The following is a 17,756-nucleotide window of genomic DNA, read 5'->3' on the forward strand; positions in this document are numbered from 1 at the left end:
AAGGTTCAACGCGGGGAGTCGCGAGTCGACGCGTCTACCACGCGTAACCGCGCGTCTGGTAAGTTACCGTATCTCTGCAGGTCTCATCCAATCATTTATGACTGTTGTCTCCACTGGCACTCTGGAACTTACCAAACGGTTACACGAACTCATTTCATCCCGATATGGTTAGCCTGTTACCTGAGGCTAGCAAGCTTATGGAGTCGTAGCCTTCTGTTCCTGACCATAATCGGCACTATCGATCACTACTAAAAAAGCATGGAACCATGACTCGCTCTTCCTATCACTAAAACTCAAAAAAAAAAAAAAAAATATTGAATCCAGGAGGTTGGGGATGGATCTCAGAAACCCACCGTCTCTCCCATCGCATAGACCTATGCAGGAACTGGGTCAAAAAGTCCACCAGAATATGCTAATAATATCAACAACCAATATATCGGTCTCATTTGAGTTTTTTGGGACGATAATTATATTAAAAGAGTGGTTCAATAGCGTGCCCCTCCAATATATACGCAAGATACGGGCCTACATTTAGCTTGAATCCACTCAGTATGGTTCCATTGACCATATTGAACATGGACTCAATGCTGCATTGGGGTGTTGGTTTCCTTTTCTGGGGTCATGCTTTGTTTTGATACTCTCTCGAACGTGCTGCATAAGCCCCTTACTTCTCATGTAAATGCACCAGTAAGTTCCCAATAGTTGCAGTTGAAACCATTGCCGCAGCTGCAGTGATTCATCCATGGATCATGGAAAATCATATGTTTACATCGCATAAGCTAGACTAATGACGAATATCTAACTTCTAGTAAGCGATCTTTTATATGTGTGATAGTAAGCACTAATGTTGAAGGACTTGCTCCACCGCTTTTACTAGTGATCCTGCCATGTTAGATGGATTAGGTTGATTGGGGTCCAACCCCTTACATGAATGTTGTTCTCTCATTGGCAGGGTCTTGTTGTAAGACACCCATCCATTCGATGACACACACATACACAAACCACACATCCAGTGGACAGGTGTAGGCGAAACTTAATTATTCCTTACTTTGTGTTTACAACAAAGGTCTGCGTTCATACTTTCTTGCCAACTCCAATAACATCCGGTCATCAGAAGACAATTCAAGGCATAACAAACAATCATGGCTAGTCACCTGTTCCTTCTCCGAACACAGTCAAGTCGATCTCTGGCTGCCGTGATTTATAAAGGAGCTTCACGGTTGGGTCGCATATAACCTCAGTCCCATGCAGAATGGACTTCGGCCGGCCAACGTGGTCGGCAAATTTCCAGTCGTATTTCATCAGCAGATGGACAATGAAGATTTTGATCTCATTGGCAGCGAAAAAGCGTCCAGGGCATGCATGCATGCCATGACCAAAGCCAAGATGTTCTGCACTGGTCGTGACAAATTGATAGCGATGTTCATTACCGGCCTCCTGGCGCTTCTTGTAGAACCGAAAACCGTCGAATGTCTTTGCATTGGGATAAATTGAATCATCTTCCATAATGTGTGCCGAAACAGCTACGCTGGCGCCCTTGGGAATATGAGTCCCGTCAGAAAGCACTACTTCTCCCGTTGCAATCCGATTGAGAAAGGCTACGCGAGAGAGAGAGAGAGAGAGATAGCCATGTTAGCAAGCTCCCGCTGTGGTTTGTTTTACCCGAATCGACTGATTCAAGCCACTTACCGAAAGTCACAGGATTTGTACGTTGGCTCTCCTTCAGGACACTATCCAGCAGCTTCATCTTAGTAAGACTGGTCTTTTTCAGAATGCCATCCTGTTCCACGACGGCCTTGATCTCATCCCTCAGCGGTTGGAAATATTCCGGGTGGGCCGTCAAGTCATACATGACATTTGTTAACATATTTGACGTCGTGTGAATTGCTGCCACAGAAAGACCGATCTGCGCTATTGCTTCGTTGAAGGGACGGCCTGCAGCAACCTCTCGGAACCAGTCGAGGGCATCTGTATGCGTCCTCGGGGGCTTCTCTAGCAGTTTGCCGTCTCGGATCATATCTCTCCTGTTGATTTCTTGTTCGACAATCTCAGCTGCCACCTTTTGGTGATGCCGAACCTTCTGCATTGATGGCATAAACCAGTGCACAAGTGGTCGAGTAATTGCCGGCCAGTCTCTGAGATCGCGAGCAGCTTTGAAAGCGTCGATGGTATAATTGACGGACACATTCAACCATGTTTCATTTCGACAAACCCTTTCCCCTAAAAACACTAGAGACGAGAGTCGAGCCACCATATGCGGGATTTCCTGCGCGAAAATGAAGGGCTCCCATTCTACCACAGAGCAGTTACTATCAGCCAGTATCTCTTTCTTCCTTTGTTATCATGCTACATACCATTGGATTTGGGTAGCTTGTCCATCAACACAGCAGCGGTCTCCCTTGACAAAGGAATAGTCAAATGACCTACAGATGAGACAAAGTCGTTTAGTCAACAGAGATATCCTCTGAGATAACGGAAGGTTCATACCGAGCGTATGCGTGAGTTTCTTATTGATCACTTCCAGAACAACCTCCTCCCTTTCCGTCCCATCAAAGGGCTCAAACCCCGGGATCTCCCCACCAAAGAAGAGCTAAGATGGTCAATAGTTGTCTTCACAGACTGATAAAAGTCACTACCTTCAAAACTGCATCCCTAAAGTTTAAATTTGGATGGTTTTTGACCTCATCCACATACCTAGGGTGCAGAACTATGGTCGGGCCAGAAGTAAACATGGCCTGAAAGACGGTCCTTCCCTATCATATATATCAAGTGTCAATGACCTTTATGCCCTCTTTGAAACCTTGTCTTTGTTTTCTGTTTATAACAGGAGAAGGGATGTCCCCATACCTGACTGAAACCTTGCGCAAACAGATCCTTTGCGGAGGTGACGAAGCGCTTTTTGGCCTTGGAGTTGGAGATCTCCCATCTACTCCTCCCAACGAGGGGAATTTTACTATATGGCAGGCCATCTGCGAGTTCCCTGTAGAAGTGAAACACAAATGCAAAGGCCAGGGCCACTGCAATACCCTGGAAGAGGTAGTGGCTTTCCAGAACGTCGGCAAATACAGGCATTGTATAGCGGGCCTCCAAAGTCGAGACGCAGCACCGTTCTCAGTGAAAGGATGTGTCACTGATGATGGAACCTTATATACGTAGGCTAACCACACAACCATTGTTCCTCTGGCGCGGAATCCGTTACACCGAGGTGGGGTATACATTCAATACGCTGAATACGACAAAGAGGAATGTTCAACTACAGGGAATCAGGTATTACAGTGGCTCAGCATGGCACTGACGGTGGGCCGAGAACACCAGTCAACTATACCGTCACACTATTCTCCACCAGAAATCTGATCCTTTGTTTGGTGCATGGGGTCAAGCTACCCATGGCCCAAGAATAATGATAGACAGTCCTGTTTCCTAATCTGGTATATCGTCTTTTTTCCAGGTTCTCTTCATGTCAGACACGTCCATTAATACGAAACCTAGTCGGAGTATTATTCACAGGGTTTTCAGTGTTGCCTAAGAACAACCATCGTCTTAGAAGAGCATTGTCCAAGGCAATTCCCATTAGAAGAGAGAAGCTCCTGCAGTGAATTGAACTGAGCAGTCGCATCTGAATCTCCATGATAGAAGAAGTGGGTCACTCGGCAGATCAGAGATGACTTACCCAAAGCCCCTGATTTGTTCGCTTAAAAGGTCTGACATTTTTATTTTGTCGATCGCAGTGCGATTGGCTGAAGACCAGTGTTTTCCACTAAGTGGGCGACGATTCCTGACTATCGAATACACGTCGCTCTCGCTATTGAACCTTCCAAACGACTCGCGAACGAGTAGACTGCGTGGTTTGAAGCAAGGGTAGAAATGGTCGGTCAGAAGCGAAATAGTGGCAGTCAAGACAGGGGCTCCCCAGATTGCAAAGCACCTGCAGTGATGGCGCTCCGGACAATAAAATTGAACGAGTGACATATTTCAACGGGTATTGCACCCAGATGAGATCTGTTGTTCGTTGTAGTTGTTTCTTGTTGGAGAATGAGTTACAGATCAAGGTGCCTTATCAGCTTATCAAAGATTATCTCGTGACGCCAAGATGTGGTGAAATGCGGGGGAAGCTCCAGGTCACTTTAAAAAGCTATCTCTGTTCCTTCTCTAACCTTATTTTCCCTCATCTTCTAGCCCTATTTTGGTTAAACGGTCTATATTAGCAGAGGAATTCCTTCTAGGATTTCCCTGACTCGGGCTCCATTAATCTACCAGCCATGGGAGACTTTGGCCCGGCCGTGCCGGCCTCCGATGCGGAGGTACCTCGTATCGCTCCATCACTCTCGACAGATCCCGATGAAATCTCGGTGTTGGTCACTGGGTTCGGTGTAAGTGTTAAGCTTCACTTCATTCTTGGCGTGTGCCCTCGTCCTGACACAATACCTGTTAGCCATTCAAGACCAACATAGTCAATGCCTCGTACTTGATTGCTTCGTCTCTGCCAGAGTCGGTTGACCTTCTCTCGGCCAGTCCTTCGGAAGGCTCACTTCGTCGAATATCAATACACGTTCATCCCTCGCCCATCCCGGTCGCTTACTCTACAGTGCGGACATCTGTTCCAACCATCCTAGAGGATTATGCCAAGTCTCATGGAGGTCGACGACCAGATATAATACTCCATATTGGAATAGCGGCAACAAGATCATACTATTCGATCGAGACACAGGCGCATCGAGACTCCTACCATCTGTCCGATGTCAAAGGCAGAATTGGCTACGAAGATGGAGAGAAGCTATGGAGGGAGCTCCAACTCCCCCCAGTGCTCCAAGCAGGTCGTGCCGCGGATCCTACCGGTGTACCACAGCCCTATCTCCACCCCAAGCCGCCCAATGAAGACTTTCTCAGCATGTGGCAGTCCTTTGTACCCTCTGCAGATATCCGGATATCAGAGGATGCCGGACGTTACCTTTGCGAGTTTATCTTGTACACAAGCCTTGCACAAGCGCTGCAACAGGGCCAGCACCGAAACGTTGTGTTCCTCCACGTGCCCGGATCTTGCAATGATGAGGATATTGAGAAAGGTACAGGTGTCGCGGTCGGGTTGATCAAAGCTCTTGCTACGTCCTGGGTCGGCGAAAAGGTATAGAACCGTATTTGGATTGCTGATATCTTTTTGGAAAGCACGGGCAAGGGCATTGGGCGATATATATGCTTGTATTACTATAGCATGATGCACTGTCTGGTTTCTAAGTTGGATATCCGTCACTACATACCTTCCGTTGTCTAGAACTTTGGGGACCGTCGTTCCCGATATACACGTTTATCTTGGAGTTGAATATATATATACCGCTATTTACCTCCCAACAGCAACTAAAGGCTACTAATTGCTTAGTTATGTCATAACCTTTCCCGCGGGGAATGTTCCAAACACCTTTCCGCAAGCATCACTCAAATCCCGAATTCAATGACTAACAAAGATGGTCTAGACGGTCGGAATGGAACCCTCCATATAACTCTCCCCTTCTATATCAATTCCTGGTGTCTCCCAACCCTAGTCAGTTGGACAAGCTTACTCATCCTCGGTCACTTTTCCAACGACTAACTTAAGATATAAACCGCAATAGAAACAACAAGTAAACTAAACAATACCTATCCCCAACCCCAACCCTCCCCACCAAACCAAAAAACAATAAAAATGCCAGACCTCAAAGCCCTAGTCATACCAGCCGCAATCCTCCTCGCCCTCCTCTCAATCCCCCTCCTCTTCCCCGAATACCTACCCTGGCTCAAACCCCCAAAATCCAACAACCTCCACAAGCAAAGCAGCGAAATAACTGCCCTACGAATCTACCCCATAAAATCCTGCCGCGGCCTCTCCCTCCCCAAATCAACCCTAACAATGCAAGGCCTCGACCTCGACCGCCGCTGGATGCTCATCGACGCCAACACCAACACCTTCCTCACAATCCGCCAAATCCCCCAAATGACCCTCATCAACACCGCACTCTCCCCCGACGCCTCCACACTCATCATCACCTTCACCGGCCAACCCAAAACCGTCCGCGTCTCCACCCGCCCCGACAAATCCTGGCTGGAAACCCACACCACCCTGTCCCAAGTCTCCATCTGGGATATCCCAACCGACGCCCACATCTACGGGCCAGAAATCAACAACCCGTTCTCGGAATTCCTGGGCCGGGAGGTCTGTCTCGTGTACAAGGGTCCCACGCCACGGGTTATGCGCGGGAACGGGGATCCGCGGCTGCTGGGTCGGACGCAGAGTGTGAATTTCCCCGATGTGCATCCTGTGCTTATTGCCTCTGAGGCGTCGATAGGGGAATTGAATAAGAGGCTTGTGGGAGGCGGTGCGGAGGCGATTAGCGTTGAGCGGTTTCGGCCGAATGTTATTGTTAAGGGCGTGGTGCCGTGGGAGGAGGATAAGTGGAAGGTTGTGAGGATTTCCAGAAGTGAGGGCCACGGCGAGGGCACCGGGTTGGATGTGGATGTTGTGGCGCGGTGTACGAGGTGCCAGGTGCCGAATGTGGATCCGGATACGGCGGTTAAGCATAAGACGCAGCCGTGGAATACGCTTATGGGGTATCGGCGGATTGATGAGGGGATGAAGTATAAGCCTTGTTTTGGGATGTTGAGTGCGCCGAGGAGGGAGGGGGTTGTGGAGGTTGGGATGAGGTTGGAGGTGTTGGAGGTTACGGGGGCGCATCGGTATGTTAAGGGGTTTTGAGGGCTTGGGAGTGTGTGTATTTGTTTGGGATTAGCGGGTTTCTGTATTGGGTACTTTGTAATATCATGGCATTGCTATTTTGGATTAGAGTAGTCTATGTACGAGATTCATGCGCTTGGGAAGTGGTAGGTTCTGCAGCCTGTTCAGTTCTTCATTTGCTTGCTGGCGGAGACACACCAGTTGTTCCACTCCGTGAAGAAAGAGGGCTGGACGTGGCATTTTTTGCTGAGGAACTGCTGCTTCCGGGTGTCAGCGTAGATGTCCACAATGCCCGAGATGGTTTCCTTATCGTGTGCTACTAGAACCTTGACCACGAGAAGACTTGCCTGGCTGCAAGCCGAGGCGTGGGAAGGCGGACCACTGTGGTGGGCCTCCTTGTGGATCGAGTTTAGAAGCTCCCAGACGGGCTCGACAGACTCCAGCTTGGGCAGAGCAGATCCCTTGCACAGTCTAGTGTAATCGCGCAGCACGGAGTTCGCCCTGTTGGAGATCTGCTTGACGGTGGACTTGCGAGTAAGACGCAGAAGAGGGAGGAGCAGGTCAAGAGCTAAGAGTTTCGAATGGCATTTCTTCACGTAGATTTCGAGGAGATCGAGAACCCGGTTCTTGAAGTTGACCATGTTCTCCTTGGCGCCTTTCTTGTCCTTCTTTTGGTTAAGAGCATCCCGGCGCGCCTGGAACACCTTGGCGAGCTGTTGGTCTACCTGTTCCATCTCGTCGTCGTTCATATCGGCGTCGGAGTCTTCGGAGTTCTCGTCCAGGTCTTGGTCTGCACGGTGCGTTCCGAGAGCTTCGGCGAGCTTGGCTTCGAAGATGGCTTCTTCGTCGTCGTTTCCGTCTTCGTCTTCCTCTTCGGATTCCTCATCGTCGTCTTCACTGTCATCGTTGCCCGAGCCTCCTGCCTCAATGACCTCAACATCACTGTCTTCTTCATCAACGTCCATCATGTCTTCGTCTCCGTTTTCATCTCCTTCCCCATCCTGCTGTTCGAACATTTCTTGCTGACCCGCAAGACTTTCTTTCGCTTCTAAGATCTGGGAGCATGTAATTAGTCTTGACGAAGTTTAGAAGAGAAGAGAAGCAAAGAAAAGCACATACAGAGATCAAAGAATCTAAACCATTCTCGGAAATCTTATCAGCGAAAGCACCGAAAACTTGTTCACTCATGCGACGGAAGAGCTGGGAAGGCTTTGACGCGAAACTCAAAAGAATCTCCACCAGCGCATCAGATGCATCGGCTGTCTCTTCCTTCTTAGACTTCTTGTCTGCGAATATCTTTGAGAAGCAGAAATCAAGTTCGTCGAGCATAGAAACGGCATCAGCATCACCGTTGTATACCTGAAGGATAGTCATAGAATAAAGAAGCTTGAATGCATCAACGCTAGCAGAGTCACCCTTCTTCTCCTGTGTACTGTTAGATAGGAATCTCGATAAACCAACCAAAAAATAATAGGGCGAACTCACCGTGCTTGACAATTTCTTCAGCGACTTGAACGCGCTTTTCACTGAGTCCTGTAGAGTATCATCCATAGCAATGATGAACTTTCCATACTCCTCCGACTTGGCCGCATCGCGAATCTTGCGGACTACTGCATAGGGAAGCTCAGTTGCGTACTTTTGGTTGGCGATCAGACTATTCAAACATGAGTTAATCCTGCTCCGGAAAAGCTCTTGGGTCTGTTCAGTTAGGGCTGGCTCAGCAGCAGCCTGGCCATGGCTTTCACCGTCCTTCTCCACAAAGTAGGCAAACCGCACAAAAGTGAACAGGATGTGTTCAAGCACATCATAGATACCATCTTGGGCCTCGTCGTTAGCGGAGGCCCGAGACCTAACAATCGATAGGAGCAAACCAGCAAGGAATTGGCGGCTTGATGCAGCAGCCTTGCTGTCGCTTGTTCCCGGGCATGTAATGAGTTTTTCGAAGAGGGGCACGATCTGTTTCAGTGCATCCAGATTGGCCTCGACCACGATCTTCTCTACCGTTTTCGTCTTGGTGGCCTGGTCAAAGTTTACTGAGCCCGCTGAGCCCATCAAACCCTTGATAGAGGCTGCAGCAAACTCGGGGTCTTTTGACACACGTGCCTGGATAGTCTTTGCGGCCTTGACCGCCATCCGGTGAAGGTAGCGGTCTTCAACGGCGAGTTGGTTTGTAAGGCACCTCACAAGGTTCTTTGTGAATACAAGAGAAGCCAGTGGCAAGGGAGTCTCATTGAGCACTTTATTGAAGAGAAGGAATCCCCAGTACTTGCGCTCTTCTGATGATGAAGCAGCAAAGAGACCATCTGAGTAGGTGTTGGTGTTAGTATCAACAGAACATTTATGGAGTAGACGGGGAGACTTACTGTCGACGACCTCAGTCCAGAAATCAATGAAACTAATCCGAGAGGTCTTCGATTTACTCCACTTTGCGGAGGCTTCACCGAGCCTAGACAACACGGCGTCCCAAGCAAAGTGAAGCTTTGAATTCCACACCCCCGACTGCTTGGGGTTGTTGCCCTGGTTTTCACCCTCGGTCTCTGAGGCCGATGATTCTTTCATAACTTTGGCCAGTTGATTCCTTTCCTTGGTGTCCAGTGGATCATCATGCTTCCAGACTTTACTGGGAAGTGTAACTTTAGGGAACAATTCATTGGCTGCTAGCCAAATAGCAACTCCCTCTGGCGTCCGTGCCAGCTCATTCGAGCACAAGCGCTCCAGAGCGGATTCCACAAACTTTGCGTCTGCTTTCTGGGCAGACAATTCATAGATACAGCGGTAGATAATCCAGCCACATTCTTCCCGGATCCACGGCTTCTTCTTGGCCAGGTCAAAGACCAGATCTAGCAGCTTGGTCCATTCTGAGAATGGCGCCTTAGGCTTGAAAAGAATGGACGACTTGATGATAGCCTCTGCTCCAAACAGACGTCCAAAGTGATGATCTCTTTGTTCCTTCGGGGTGATATTAGCGACGAGATCGGAATAAGAGTATCTGCATACATACCTGACCCGACTCGCTTCCCGAGGCGCTAGACTGTGCCTCCCAGAACCTAATCACTCTAGGAATATCAATTTCTGGCGAGTCACGGGGGCTAGAAAGGACTTGAGAAAGAATCTCGGTCAAAGCGATAGAAAAGCCAATGCGCGCAGCTTTTCGGCTACTACAGAGGCCACGGAAGAGCCTCTCCAAAACCTTTTTGATTTGTTCATCCGTGGGGTTCTTGTCGGGTGTGAACTGTGATACCAACGCCTGCGCAGCTTTCAATCTGATCTCATCCTTCTCGTTGGCGAGATCCTCGTATATCTCTACCAACTTGGTATCAACGTTGGCTGGCTCGCGGCGCCTCTTCTTACCACCGGCCTGATTTTGCACCATTGCAGCGGAGTGAGCACAACTTCTCCAATAATACAGATCTCGTACAATTCAATGACACTATAAGAAGAAAAAGGACTCTTATAGGTTCGACTGCCGTTGATTGGAAATTTACAATGAATTGTCGATGGTTTGACCCAAACGAAAAATCATTTTACGACCAGCTTCCTTACCGGATGCGGTTAGCTTTATCTGATAACGGGAATCGATCACTGTTTTGCTATTGTCACCGCCTACTACTTTCCGTAAGACTTCCATCTCTACTGCAACACCAAAACAGCTACCAGTACGAGTTTGCTATCCTAGATTCCCCAATAATCTACATAGAAAGCTTAAGGACCGTATAACAGTAAGCATAACGGACGACCAGATATTATTGTTCAAGAAACGAGTAGACCAAGTTCATAGTCTAACTTTGTCCACGGCCTAGGCCACTTTTCCTATCTTGCGATAACTTTGGCTTAACCCACTGGATAAACCTTAAACGTATATTCTTAGACCGTCAGGTATGCTGTATTCTGGGATCCTATCTAAATCTTCAAATACTGGTATGAATGATCATCGATAAGGGATGTAGCTAAGAGTCATAGAATCTACTACATTAAAAGCTACTATTCGATATGATATTAAGGCTTTCACACCCCGGCCAATGTCAAGTAACCTCTCAATATACACGGTATTCAGCAAGTCCTTCATCTTAATAACAGCCTTACACTCCCTCCCCCCCAAACTTTGATCATCATACACAACCTGACAAGGCTGTCGAACCGCCTCAATATCATAGAAACCGACAGAATTTCCCACAACCGGCTTCACTATTCCCTCCTCAACCCACCTGCTTAGCATATCCAAGTCGTCACCATTGGGATCAGTCCAAATATACTCATAGGGAACACTCTGCCACTGTGCCCACATTTTACAGACAAAATCCCGCAGGTTGAGAGCCATTCGTACATAGACCGATATAGCCGGGCTCTGCTATAGCTGCATCATATCCGAGTTTCGTAGCAGATCACCAGACGGCAATGTTGAGATAGAGATGATGCAACCGCCTGGTCGCGAAAGCGGGAGGCATTCTGTTGAAAGGCCTACCGTATCAAACAGGAAATCTACGGAGTGGTTCGGGAGCACAGCTTTTGGATCTTCCCTTCCTATAGTCGATTACTGCAGAGCCAAGGTCAGTAACTGCCCGTGAAGATATGTTGTCTGGAAGCGCTCACTCTGACCAACTGTCGAGTCACCTAATAATCCTTTGACTTTCGGGATTTTCGATGTGGACACTGTTGTGATTACTTTTCCTGATTTGAAGACGTTTTTGGCTAGCTGGCATGCGTACGAGCCGGTTCCGCTTACTGCAGGTAACATGTTAGAAGGGTTATAGATAGTTAGGGTAAGTGGGTACATACGACCAGCACGAATAAAGGCGGGTTTCCCGGAAAGTTCACCATCAAATTTCCGGAGAGCCTGGAGAGCAGTCAGGGCAGCTAGAGGGAGTGATGCTGCATCCGCAAAGGAGAGCGAGGGCGGCTTGAGAGCAAGATTTTCTTCAGAACAGATTACGTATTCGCTCCATGAACCTGTCTAAGGGATGATTCAATAATCTGGTCTGATATATGGTGGCGTTTTCTTCTTGTATATATGGAGCCCGATCAGACTCTGGGAGTCTAGTGTATACAGCGTCCCCGATCTTGCATCGAGTTACCCTCGAACCGATTTCAGGGACGGTTCCTGCACAATCGTGGGCGATCTGATACGGGAACCTGTGGTTGGTTAGATTATGGGGGTAGCCGGTTTGGTTGGGATGACAGGAACGAGATTTCTAGTACTCTTTTCAAGGCATCGTTGGCCTTTTTGACGTCAATTGGGTTGATGCTGGCGGCATGGACTTTGATGATAATATTTGTCTGTTTCTTGTGTTCAGGTTTGGGCTGCTCGTAGGATTGGTATTCTGAAGGTGCGGAGTATGAAGTTATACCGATGACACGCATTTGTTGCTCATGGTAGATGTGAATGAAATAGTAGTTACATTTATTGGGCGCTAAGAAATGCTCTCCTCCATTTTAATAGGCAGGAGACTAAAGCTTGTATTTAGAAGCGTTCTTTGCAGCTCAGCGCATGAGAAACTCAAGTAATACATCATTCGACTGTTGTCTCTAACACCTAGCATGTAAGTCGGGGAAATAGACCTTCCGTTGTTCAAGGAACAAGAGTAGTATCTTTTAGCCACGGATTAACTTCAAGACGAAACCAGTATCACTTATGAGGCCCCACTCAGCTTCTCACAAACATGGAGTAGACCAACCATGGCAGCGAAGTAGCAAATCATCGGCAGATTTTGATTGACTCTATAAGTCAATTTACTCAGGATCAATTATAATTATATTATGTCTTCGTTACGGAAATAGGCTTCTATTTTCGCAATATACATTCTATAGCTTTGCTACTCTCAAATGCATCTATTTTGAGACTACCATATGAATTCTCCTATTCTCCACAAACTAATTTCAAATGGCCTTTTTCAGGTATGGAGAGTTTGATATGCCTTAATTACCTGGTCAATACATTTGACTTATCCGGAGACTACGAGGCTCTCAGTAATGTCCACGAGCCACCAAGTTGGTTATTTCAGCATGTATCATACTTCATGAACACGTCTCTAAGTGAGACCAAAATTAGTAGGAGCTATTATTGTCAGAAGGATAGAACTAGAGAAAACATAATTCATCATTTATCTGATTGTGAAGGAAACTAACCTGATGGAATCACGGAGCAACACTATATCTCGTCGACATATTCGGCATCGCGACTGCCCTCTGATTAGGACGGTGCAGGTTTCCGTGTATGGCTTCGACATACACGCAATCATTTCAAATATTCGAAAGGCACCTACAATAAATGTAGGAAGGCATGGGATTGTCAAAGCCACTGAGTTGGGTAGCTACTACTACTAGTAAACCTCTGTGTGGCTGGCTGAATTGGAGTGAAACGATAGATATAACTTCCTTCTTTCCCCAGATTATGGCCTACTCTGGTGACCTACTCAGATCATCTTCAGCATATCTCCCTGATTTGGCTTTTACATTACAGTCGTAGTCGTAGTTCGTAGTCGTAACCAGCCCATCAATCAAATACTATTAACCTGACTGAACCTAACTACTGAATGTTTAGCTATATAGGCATCTCACAAGTGAGGCAGAATCTAACCCGTATGCCATGTAAAGCTGTTAAATCTTTAACGCAGCAGCAGGCATATGAAATCGGCGTATAGCTGCAACGAAAAAGAAACAAAAGAAACGAAACAACCAAAAATGCCTCCCATAGCACCCTCTCACTGAATTACCATTATATAGGTGCGTGGCCGCATTTCTGCCTCCCTGATTCGTTCCTTCAACATGGACTACACCTAGTGACACCCCAGGCGTATTGTGTGGCCATCTAAACAGCGCCTTCCTCGTATACCCCATATTCGTCTGTTTCCGCATGCACGGCAAGTTCTGCCTCACGAAATTTTGCCAATAGTCCTGTTTTATGCATGTATTTGGCAGCATAGCGGGTTGCACGCGGGTTCCATAGTACTGAGGCCTTGTAGTTGTAATGCCATTACTTGGGTTAGAGGATCAGGGTCCTCAAATCTGGGCCATGAAGTTGCAATTCTCTGATTTTGATGAGAAACACTATTGTCCCTTATCTTAGTGATACTCAATAGACGAGACATCAGAGTATTCGCTCGGCATATAAAGCCTTACATGGTTTGCAAAGACAACCTAAAGGGAAATAATATCGAAGGTTTCCTACCATATTCTATGGATTGGTTAGGATATTCTCTGGCGTCTTCGCCGCTTCAAAGTGATTTCGACCATGATAGCTATTTCTCGATTGACAAGGCCGGACACCTTGTACTTTAATTGACTTTGTAAGATGCACTCATGCAGTGGATTCTGGTAGCAAAAGCGGATCCAAGATGCAATACGTCAGTGGGGTGGCTATGCATATCTTGTTGTCTGATAATTTACCACTTATTCCAGTGTCCGTAGAGGCCAGGATGGGTATATCTAAGTCAAGCACTGGCATTTATGAGAGCAGAGATGAGGAAAGCTTGTACATTTCGAGCCCTTGAGACTTGGACCTCATTTGGCAGGAGAACCCACATTTTGTACTATGTCATAAAGACTATTAATGATATAAGATATATGCATTAAGGACGTGGACAAACAATGATATATACGAAATGCGCTTAGCTCACGACGTCGTGGATATGGTATATTCGAATGAGTCCAGACACAAGCCGTTTCTCTAGACATAGCTTTTACTGAATATGATTTACAGTTTTAGGGTCAAGTAATCTTGCCAAAAGAGCTGAGGTTTGGGGCTGTCAAGACACTATCTGGGTTGAACAGGGCAAGGAGGCGAGATGTCCACCGTTAGCTGTTCATAGACTTGACGCTTCGTTACTCCATGAACCAGCATACCATACCCCTCAGCGAAAAACTATCAACAGACACTCCAACAAATACTTCTCCACGTGCAACAATGCATCTCTATCTCAACCCCTCAACCAACCCCCCGACTCCATTCCCAACCCGGATAAACCCATCCCCAAATTGCCGACAGGCTCATAACCCCTTGCAACTGCCCGACAACGCTTGCCCTATACCCAACATAAAACCCCTAGCAATACGATCCACGATCAGATAATACACCTACGGAACCAGATACAGATACAGGTAGTACAACCATAAAGAAGACCCAAAGAATCCTTCCCCCCTTACTCCCAGGTGTATAGTCTATCTCCCAAGAATGCACACTATTACACCCTATCCACACTCTAATCGACCCCCATCAAATGACAACGGACGAACCCCATACCAACCATATCCGCCGAACCCACCCGAACATTCTCCAGTCTCCAATGCGCAGCTGCCGTTGGCCTGTTCCTGGAGTCCGGAATGACAAGTGGGGACTGTGGCATGTGGCATGTTGTACGACCTGTTTTTTCCCTATGCCTGTTGCAACCACGATAGGAAACGCGATTGAGATCCGGTCGTGAACTCAATCGCCGTAGTCCGATGGAATGTCTGCATTGCATGGGTCGGTACGATAGATCCTTTCTTTTCGAGGTTGGTGGCGCGCCCCAGCCCTGAGCGGGAACCCGGGCTGTAGATTCAGGACTCGGTTCAGGGTATCAAGTGAAACACCCACAACTCTATTAGTTATAGCGATTGACTGGTGGTGTGTGCTAAATCAATTCAAAATCTCCTATCAATCGCATACCGGCTAGCGAGAACTGGGTGAGAATTATTTGAGCTAGAATATGTAGGTAATGAGGTTCTCCACTTCGTCCTGTTTGTGGTGAAGATTGACCGTTGGATTGGGGTCCACTGATGTGCATTTTTACAAGAATAGATAGGCGGAGTAGACTATAAGGCAAAGAAGGTGGAAGAGCTTGGTTTGTCAGTGAGGTTTTTTTTCTTTTCTTTTCTTTCTTTCTTTCTTTTTCCTTTTCCTTTCTTTTTTTTGGCTGTACCTGAGAACCTATGAAAGGGGTAAGGAGATGCAAGGGTGGTGGGGATGTTGATTATCGGGGATTTTGTACGTGTGGTGCAGGAGGGATGTTTTGATGACTTGAAGGGGATTGTATTGCTTTTTGGATGTTAGGTGCCCTTTTTTCTTTTCTTTTCTTTTCTTTTTTTCTTTACTAGAGCTATTTTTGGGGAGGTGCTTTGGGAGCTCCAGGCTGTGGTTTTTGGATTCGATAGAGGGTTGATTCTGTGGGGGATTGATGGAGAAATAATAATCTAGGGATGGGGAAGAAGATGGGGTAGGAGGCGCTCAATCTCCGCTCTGTTTTATCGATTCTTACTTGCATACACGCATTGATGCTGTGAGTGTTTTCCGTTTCTAGTTGCCCTCGCATGAAGGATTGATGACTTGGTTGAGGGGTTCGCGCACGAGATCTTCTGGGTGTTATACTACTAGTATGTATGTACACGGTTTGGGGTGCTGGTAACGGTGCGTGGCATACAGACTTACAAAGATGAGAGACCGTTATACAATGCAGTGTTATTGAATTGTATGGAAATTGTCACGAATAAAGCTATGCGCAATTTTGTACATACAGCAGCCCAGTACAGCGAGATCAGTAGTGTACATGCGGGTGGGAAACGTTAGGAAGCGGAGCAATATGCATGAACCGGATCAATATCGAGTCCTAATCAATGATAACAACACAAAACAGTCGCCATATGCAGGTTTTAAGACTCGATTGATCGAGGGATGGAAGTGGAGTGAATTGCATCAAGATCCGTGCCAGATAGGAGTTTATTTTTATTAAGCTTTGAGCTACTTAACCTTCGGTGCCTGCGTTATGTATGGGGGGGTTTATTGATCCAGGGAGTGTAGTACAGCTCCTAGATTAAGGCTAGATGAAGACAATAGGTGAGATATAGTGATACGATTGTTATCAAAGAGTCGCTAATTGTTAGTTTATGCAGTAGTAAATACTAGAAGTAAACTAGAGCTAAAGGGTGGTACCAGATATCAGCAGTGTTTGGAACAACGCACATGGGAGCGGGCGGCAGAGCGCCAAGAATGTTCGAGGCTGGCGAATAAGGAGCCTCATTTCGCCCGAGACAGTCCATACCCGGTTAGTAAGAGTAGGGCTAGACTACAGTGGCTTGCTAATGAGCAACTACTAATAGCTCTGCCGATCGCCCCCCGATCTAGGTAACCAATGGGCTATTGCGAATTGGGAAGGGGAAGAGAAGAGGGGTTGATAAGGGTTGTTGATGTTAATCTTGGAAAGGTGACTATCGGATCTGGGATCAATCTCTGGAGATGCGATCAAGCGCAGGGTGGAATAATTGGGTAGAGTCCACACGTGTAGTAGTTTGGGGGAAGGAAAACAAAAAGCAAGGATCGGAGGAGTGAAAAGAGAGATCGGCAAGTAGAGTGATATCATTGATTTGGTTTGGTTTTTGATTGGCAAGGTCACGGGACTGCGCATGCTGGTCGCGTCTCCGGTTCCAAGGATCACTTTGTTTACTAGTCATGGAACCCATGGGACAACATGCTACCTTAATCGGTCATCTGTATATACAGAAAAGAGTTGTTGACGTCTAAGACTCTAAACACAGCACAGAGTCCTTGGAAACAATAATCATGACACCCGCGGGGACAAGGAAAAGCTGGAAAAGATGCAAGAAAATCTTCCCCTCAGGTGACATCACCGTCCTACCCACTTGGCAATTGGGCAATATTTAGTAACAAGTTTCAAGTTCACCATTGGTAAATTCAAGTAAAGTTGCAGAGACACAGGGTAGCACGAGCGCTAAAGGCGCCCAGGCGGTCCAATGAGAAGTCTCAAGCTAGGATAAACCCCGCAGAAGGACTCGGGCCAAGGCTGTGATGCGACGGCCAGACCGAAACAATTGAGGTGATGGTGATGCCTTAGTCCGGGCCTCGGAAATGTCTGGATTGGTCGTCAGCTTGCAATCAATGCAATGCGCAGCACATGGTCCTGTCACGGCGGCTATGAGGATGGATTATAATCCTGGTCTCTTGCTCGCGACTAACCTCCACCCCTAGAGGTCGGAGGGCCCGAGATACGATGATAGTCACCACTAGTCCCCCCCTACTCTACTTGCCGACCGTGAGATCCCAGCTGAATGTCAAGCGATACCCTAA

The 17,756-nt window shown here is 47.2% G+C and overlaps 6 protein-coding genes across 6 annotated transcripts; 2 read left to right on the forward strand and 4 right to left on the reverse strand.

Annotated features, from left to right (window-relative positions):
- Positions 1 to 826: 826 nt before the first annotated feature.
- Positions 827 to 3,072, reverse strand: BDW43DRAFT_318602 (cytochrome P450; the record flags this gene model as incomplete). Its single annotated transcript, XM_032048731.1, has 6 exons — positions 827 to 1,598; positions 1,690 to 2,292; positions 2,355 to 2,423; positions 2,488 to 2,590; positions 2,637 to 2,753; positions 2,848 to 3,072. 6 exons carry the CDS (start codon positions 3,070 to 3,072, stop codon positions 1,147 to 1,149), a joined length of 1,569 nt encoding a protein of 522 aa, XP_031901778.1. The 3' UTR covers positions 827 to 1,146.
- Positions 3,002 to 4,106, reverse strand: BDW43DRAFT_271961 (uncharacterized protein). Its single transcript, XM_032041487.1, has 2 exons — positions 3,671 to 4,106; positions 3,002 to 3,522 (listed from the first exon to the last, which is right to left on the reverse strand). The coding sequence occupies exons 1-2, from the start codon at positions 3,967 to 3,969 to the stop codon at positions 3,513 to 3,515; spliced, it is 309 nt and encodes a 102-aa protein (XP_031901779.1). The 5' UTR covers positions 3,970 to 4,106; the 3' UTR covers positions 3,002 to 3,512.
- Positions 4,107 to 4,154: 48 nt separating this feature from the next.
- BDW43DRAFT_271963 (putative pyroglutamyl peptidase type I) lies at positions 4,155 to 5,352 on the forward strand. The gene is made up of 2 exons (XM_032041488.1): positions 4,155 to 4,370; positions 4,433 to 5,352. Exons 1-2 carry the CDS (start codon positions 4,260 to 4,262, stop codon positions 5,126 to 5,128), a joined length of 807 nt encoding a protein of 268 aa, XP_031901780.1. The 5' UTR covers positions 4,155 to 4,259; the 3' UTR covers positions 5,129 to 5,352.
- Positions 5,353 to 5,631: 279 nt separating this feature from the next.
- On the forward strand, positions 5,632 to 6,795 carry BDW43DRAFT_47692 (MOSC domain-containing protein). Its single transcript, XM_032050107.1, has one exon. It carries the CDS (start codon positions 5,678 to 5,680, stop codon positions 6,722 to 6,724), a length of 1,047 nt encoding a protein of 348 aa, XP_031901781.1. The 5' UTR covers positions 5,632 to 5,677; the 3' UTR covers positions 6,725 to 6,795.
- BDW43DRAFT_47691 (DNA-directed DNA polymerase POL5) lies at positions 6,796 to 10,172 on the reverse strand. The gene is made up of 5 exons (XM_032050106.1): positions 9,705 to 10,172; positions 9,067 to 9,652; positions 8,189 to 9,006; positions 7,823 to 8,128; positions 6,796 to 7,758 (listed from the first exon to the last, which is right to left on the reverse strand). Exons 1-5 carry the CDS (start codon positions 10,074 to 10,076, stop codon positions 6,868 to 6,870), a joined length of 2,973 nt encoding a protein of 990 aa, XP_031901782.1. The 5' UTR covers positions 10,077 to 10,172; the 3' UTR covers positions 6,796 to 6,867.
- Positions 10,173 to 10,482: 310 nt separating this feature from the next.
- BDW43DRAFT_299285 (NADP-dependent oxidoreductase) lies at positions 10,483 to 12,061 on the reverse strand (the record flags this gene model as incomplete). Its single annotated transcript, XM_032044697.1, has 7 exons — positions 10,483 to 10,552; positions 10,789 to 11,046; positions 11,095 to 11,224; positions 11,294 to 11,425; positions 11,480 to 11,654; positions 11,749 to 11,833; positions 11,886 to 12,061. 7 exons carry the CDS (start codon positions 12,059 to 12,061, stop codon positions 10,483 to 10,485), a joined length of 1,026 nt encoding a protein of 341 aa, XP_031901783.1.
- Positions 12,062 to 17,756: the final 5,695 nt, after the last annotated feature.

The sequence above is a fragment of the Aspergillus alliaceus genome (genome assembly GCF_009176365.1).
Source record: "Aspergillus alliaceus strain CBS 536.65 unplaced genomic scaffold BDW43scaffold_14, whole genome shotgun sequence".
In the NCBI taxonomy this organism is placed as follows: Eukaryota; Fungi; Ascomycota; class Eurotiomycetes; order Eurotiales; family Aspergillaceae; genus Aspergillus; species Aspergillus alliaceus.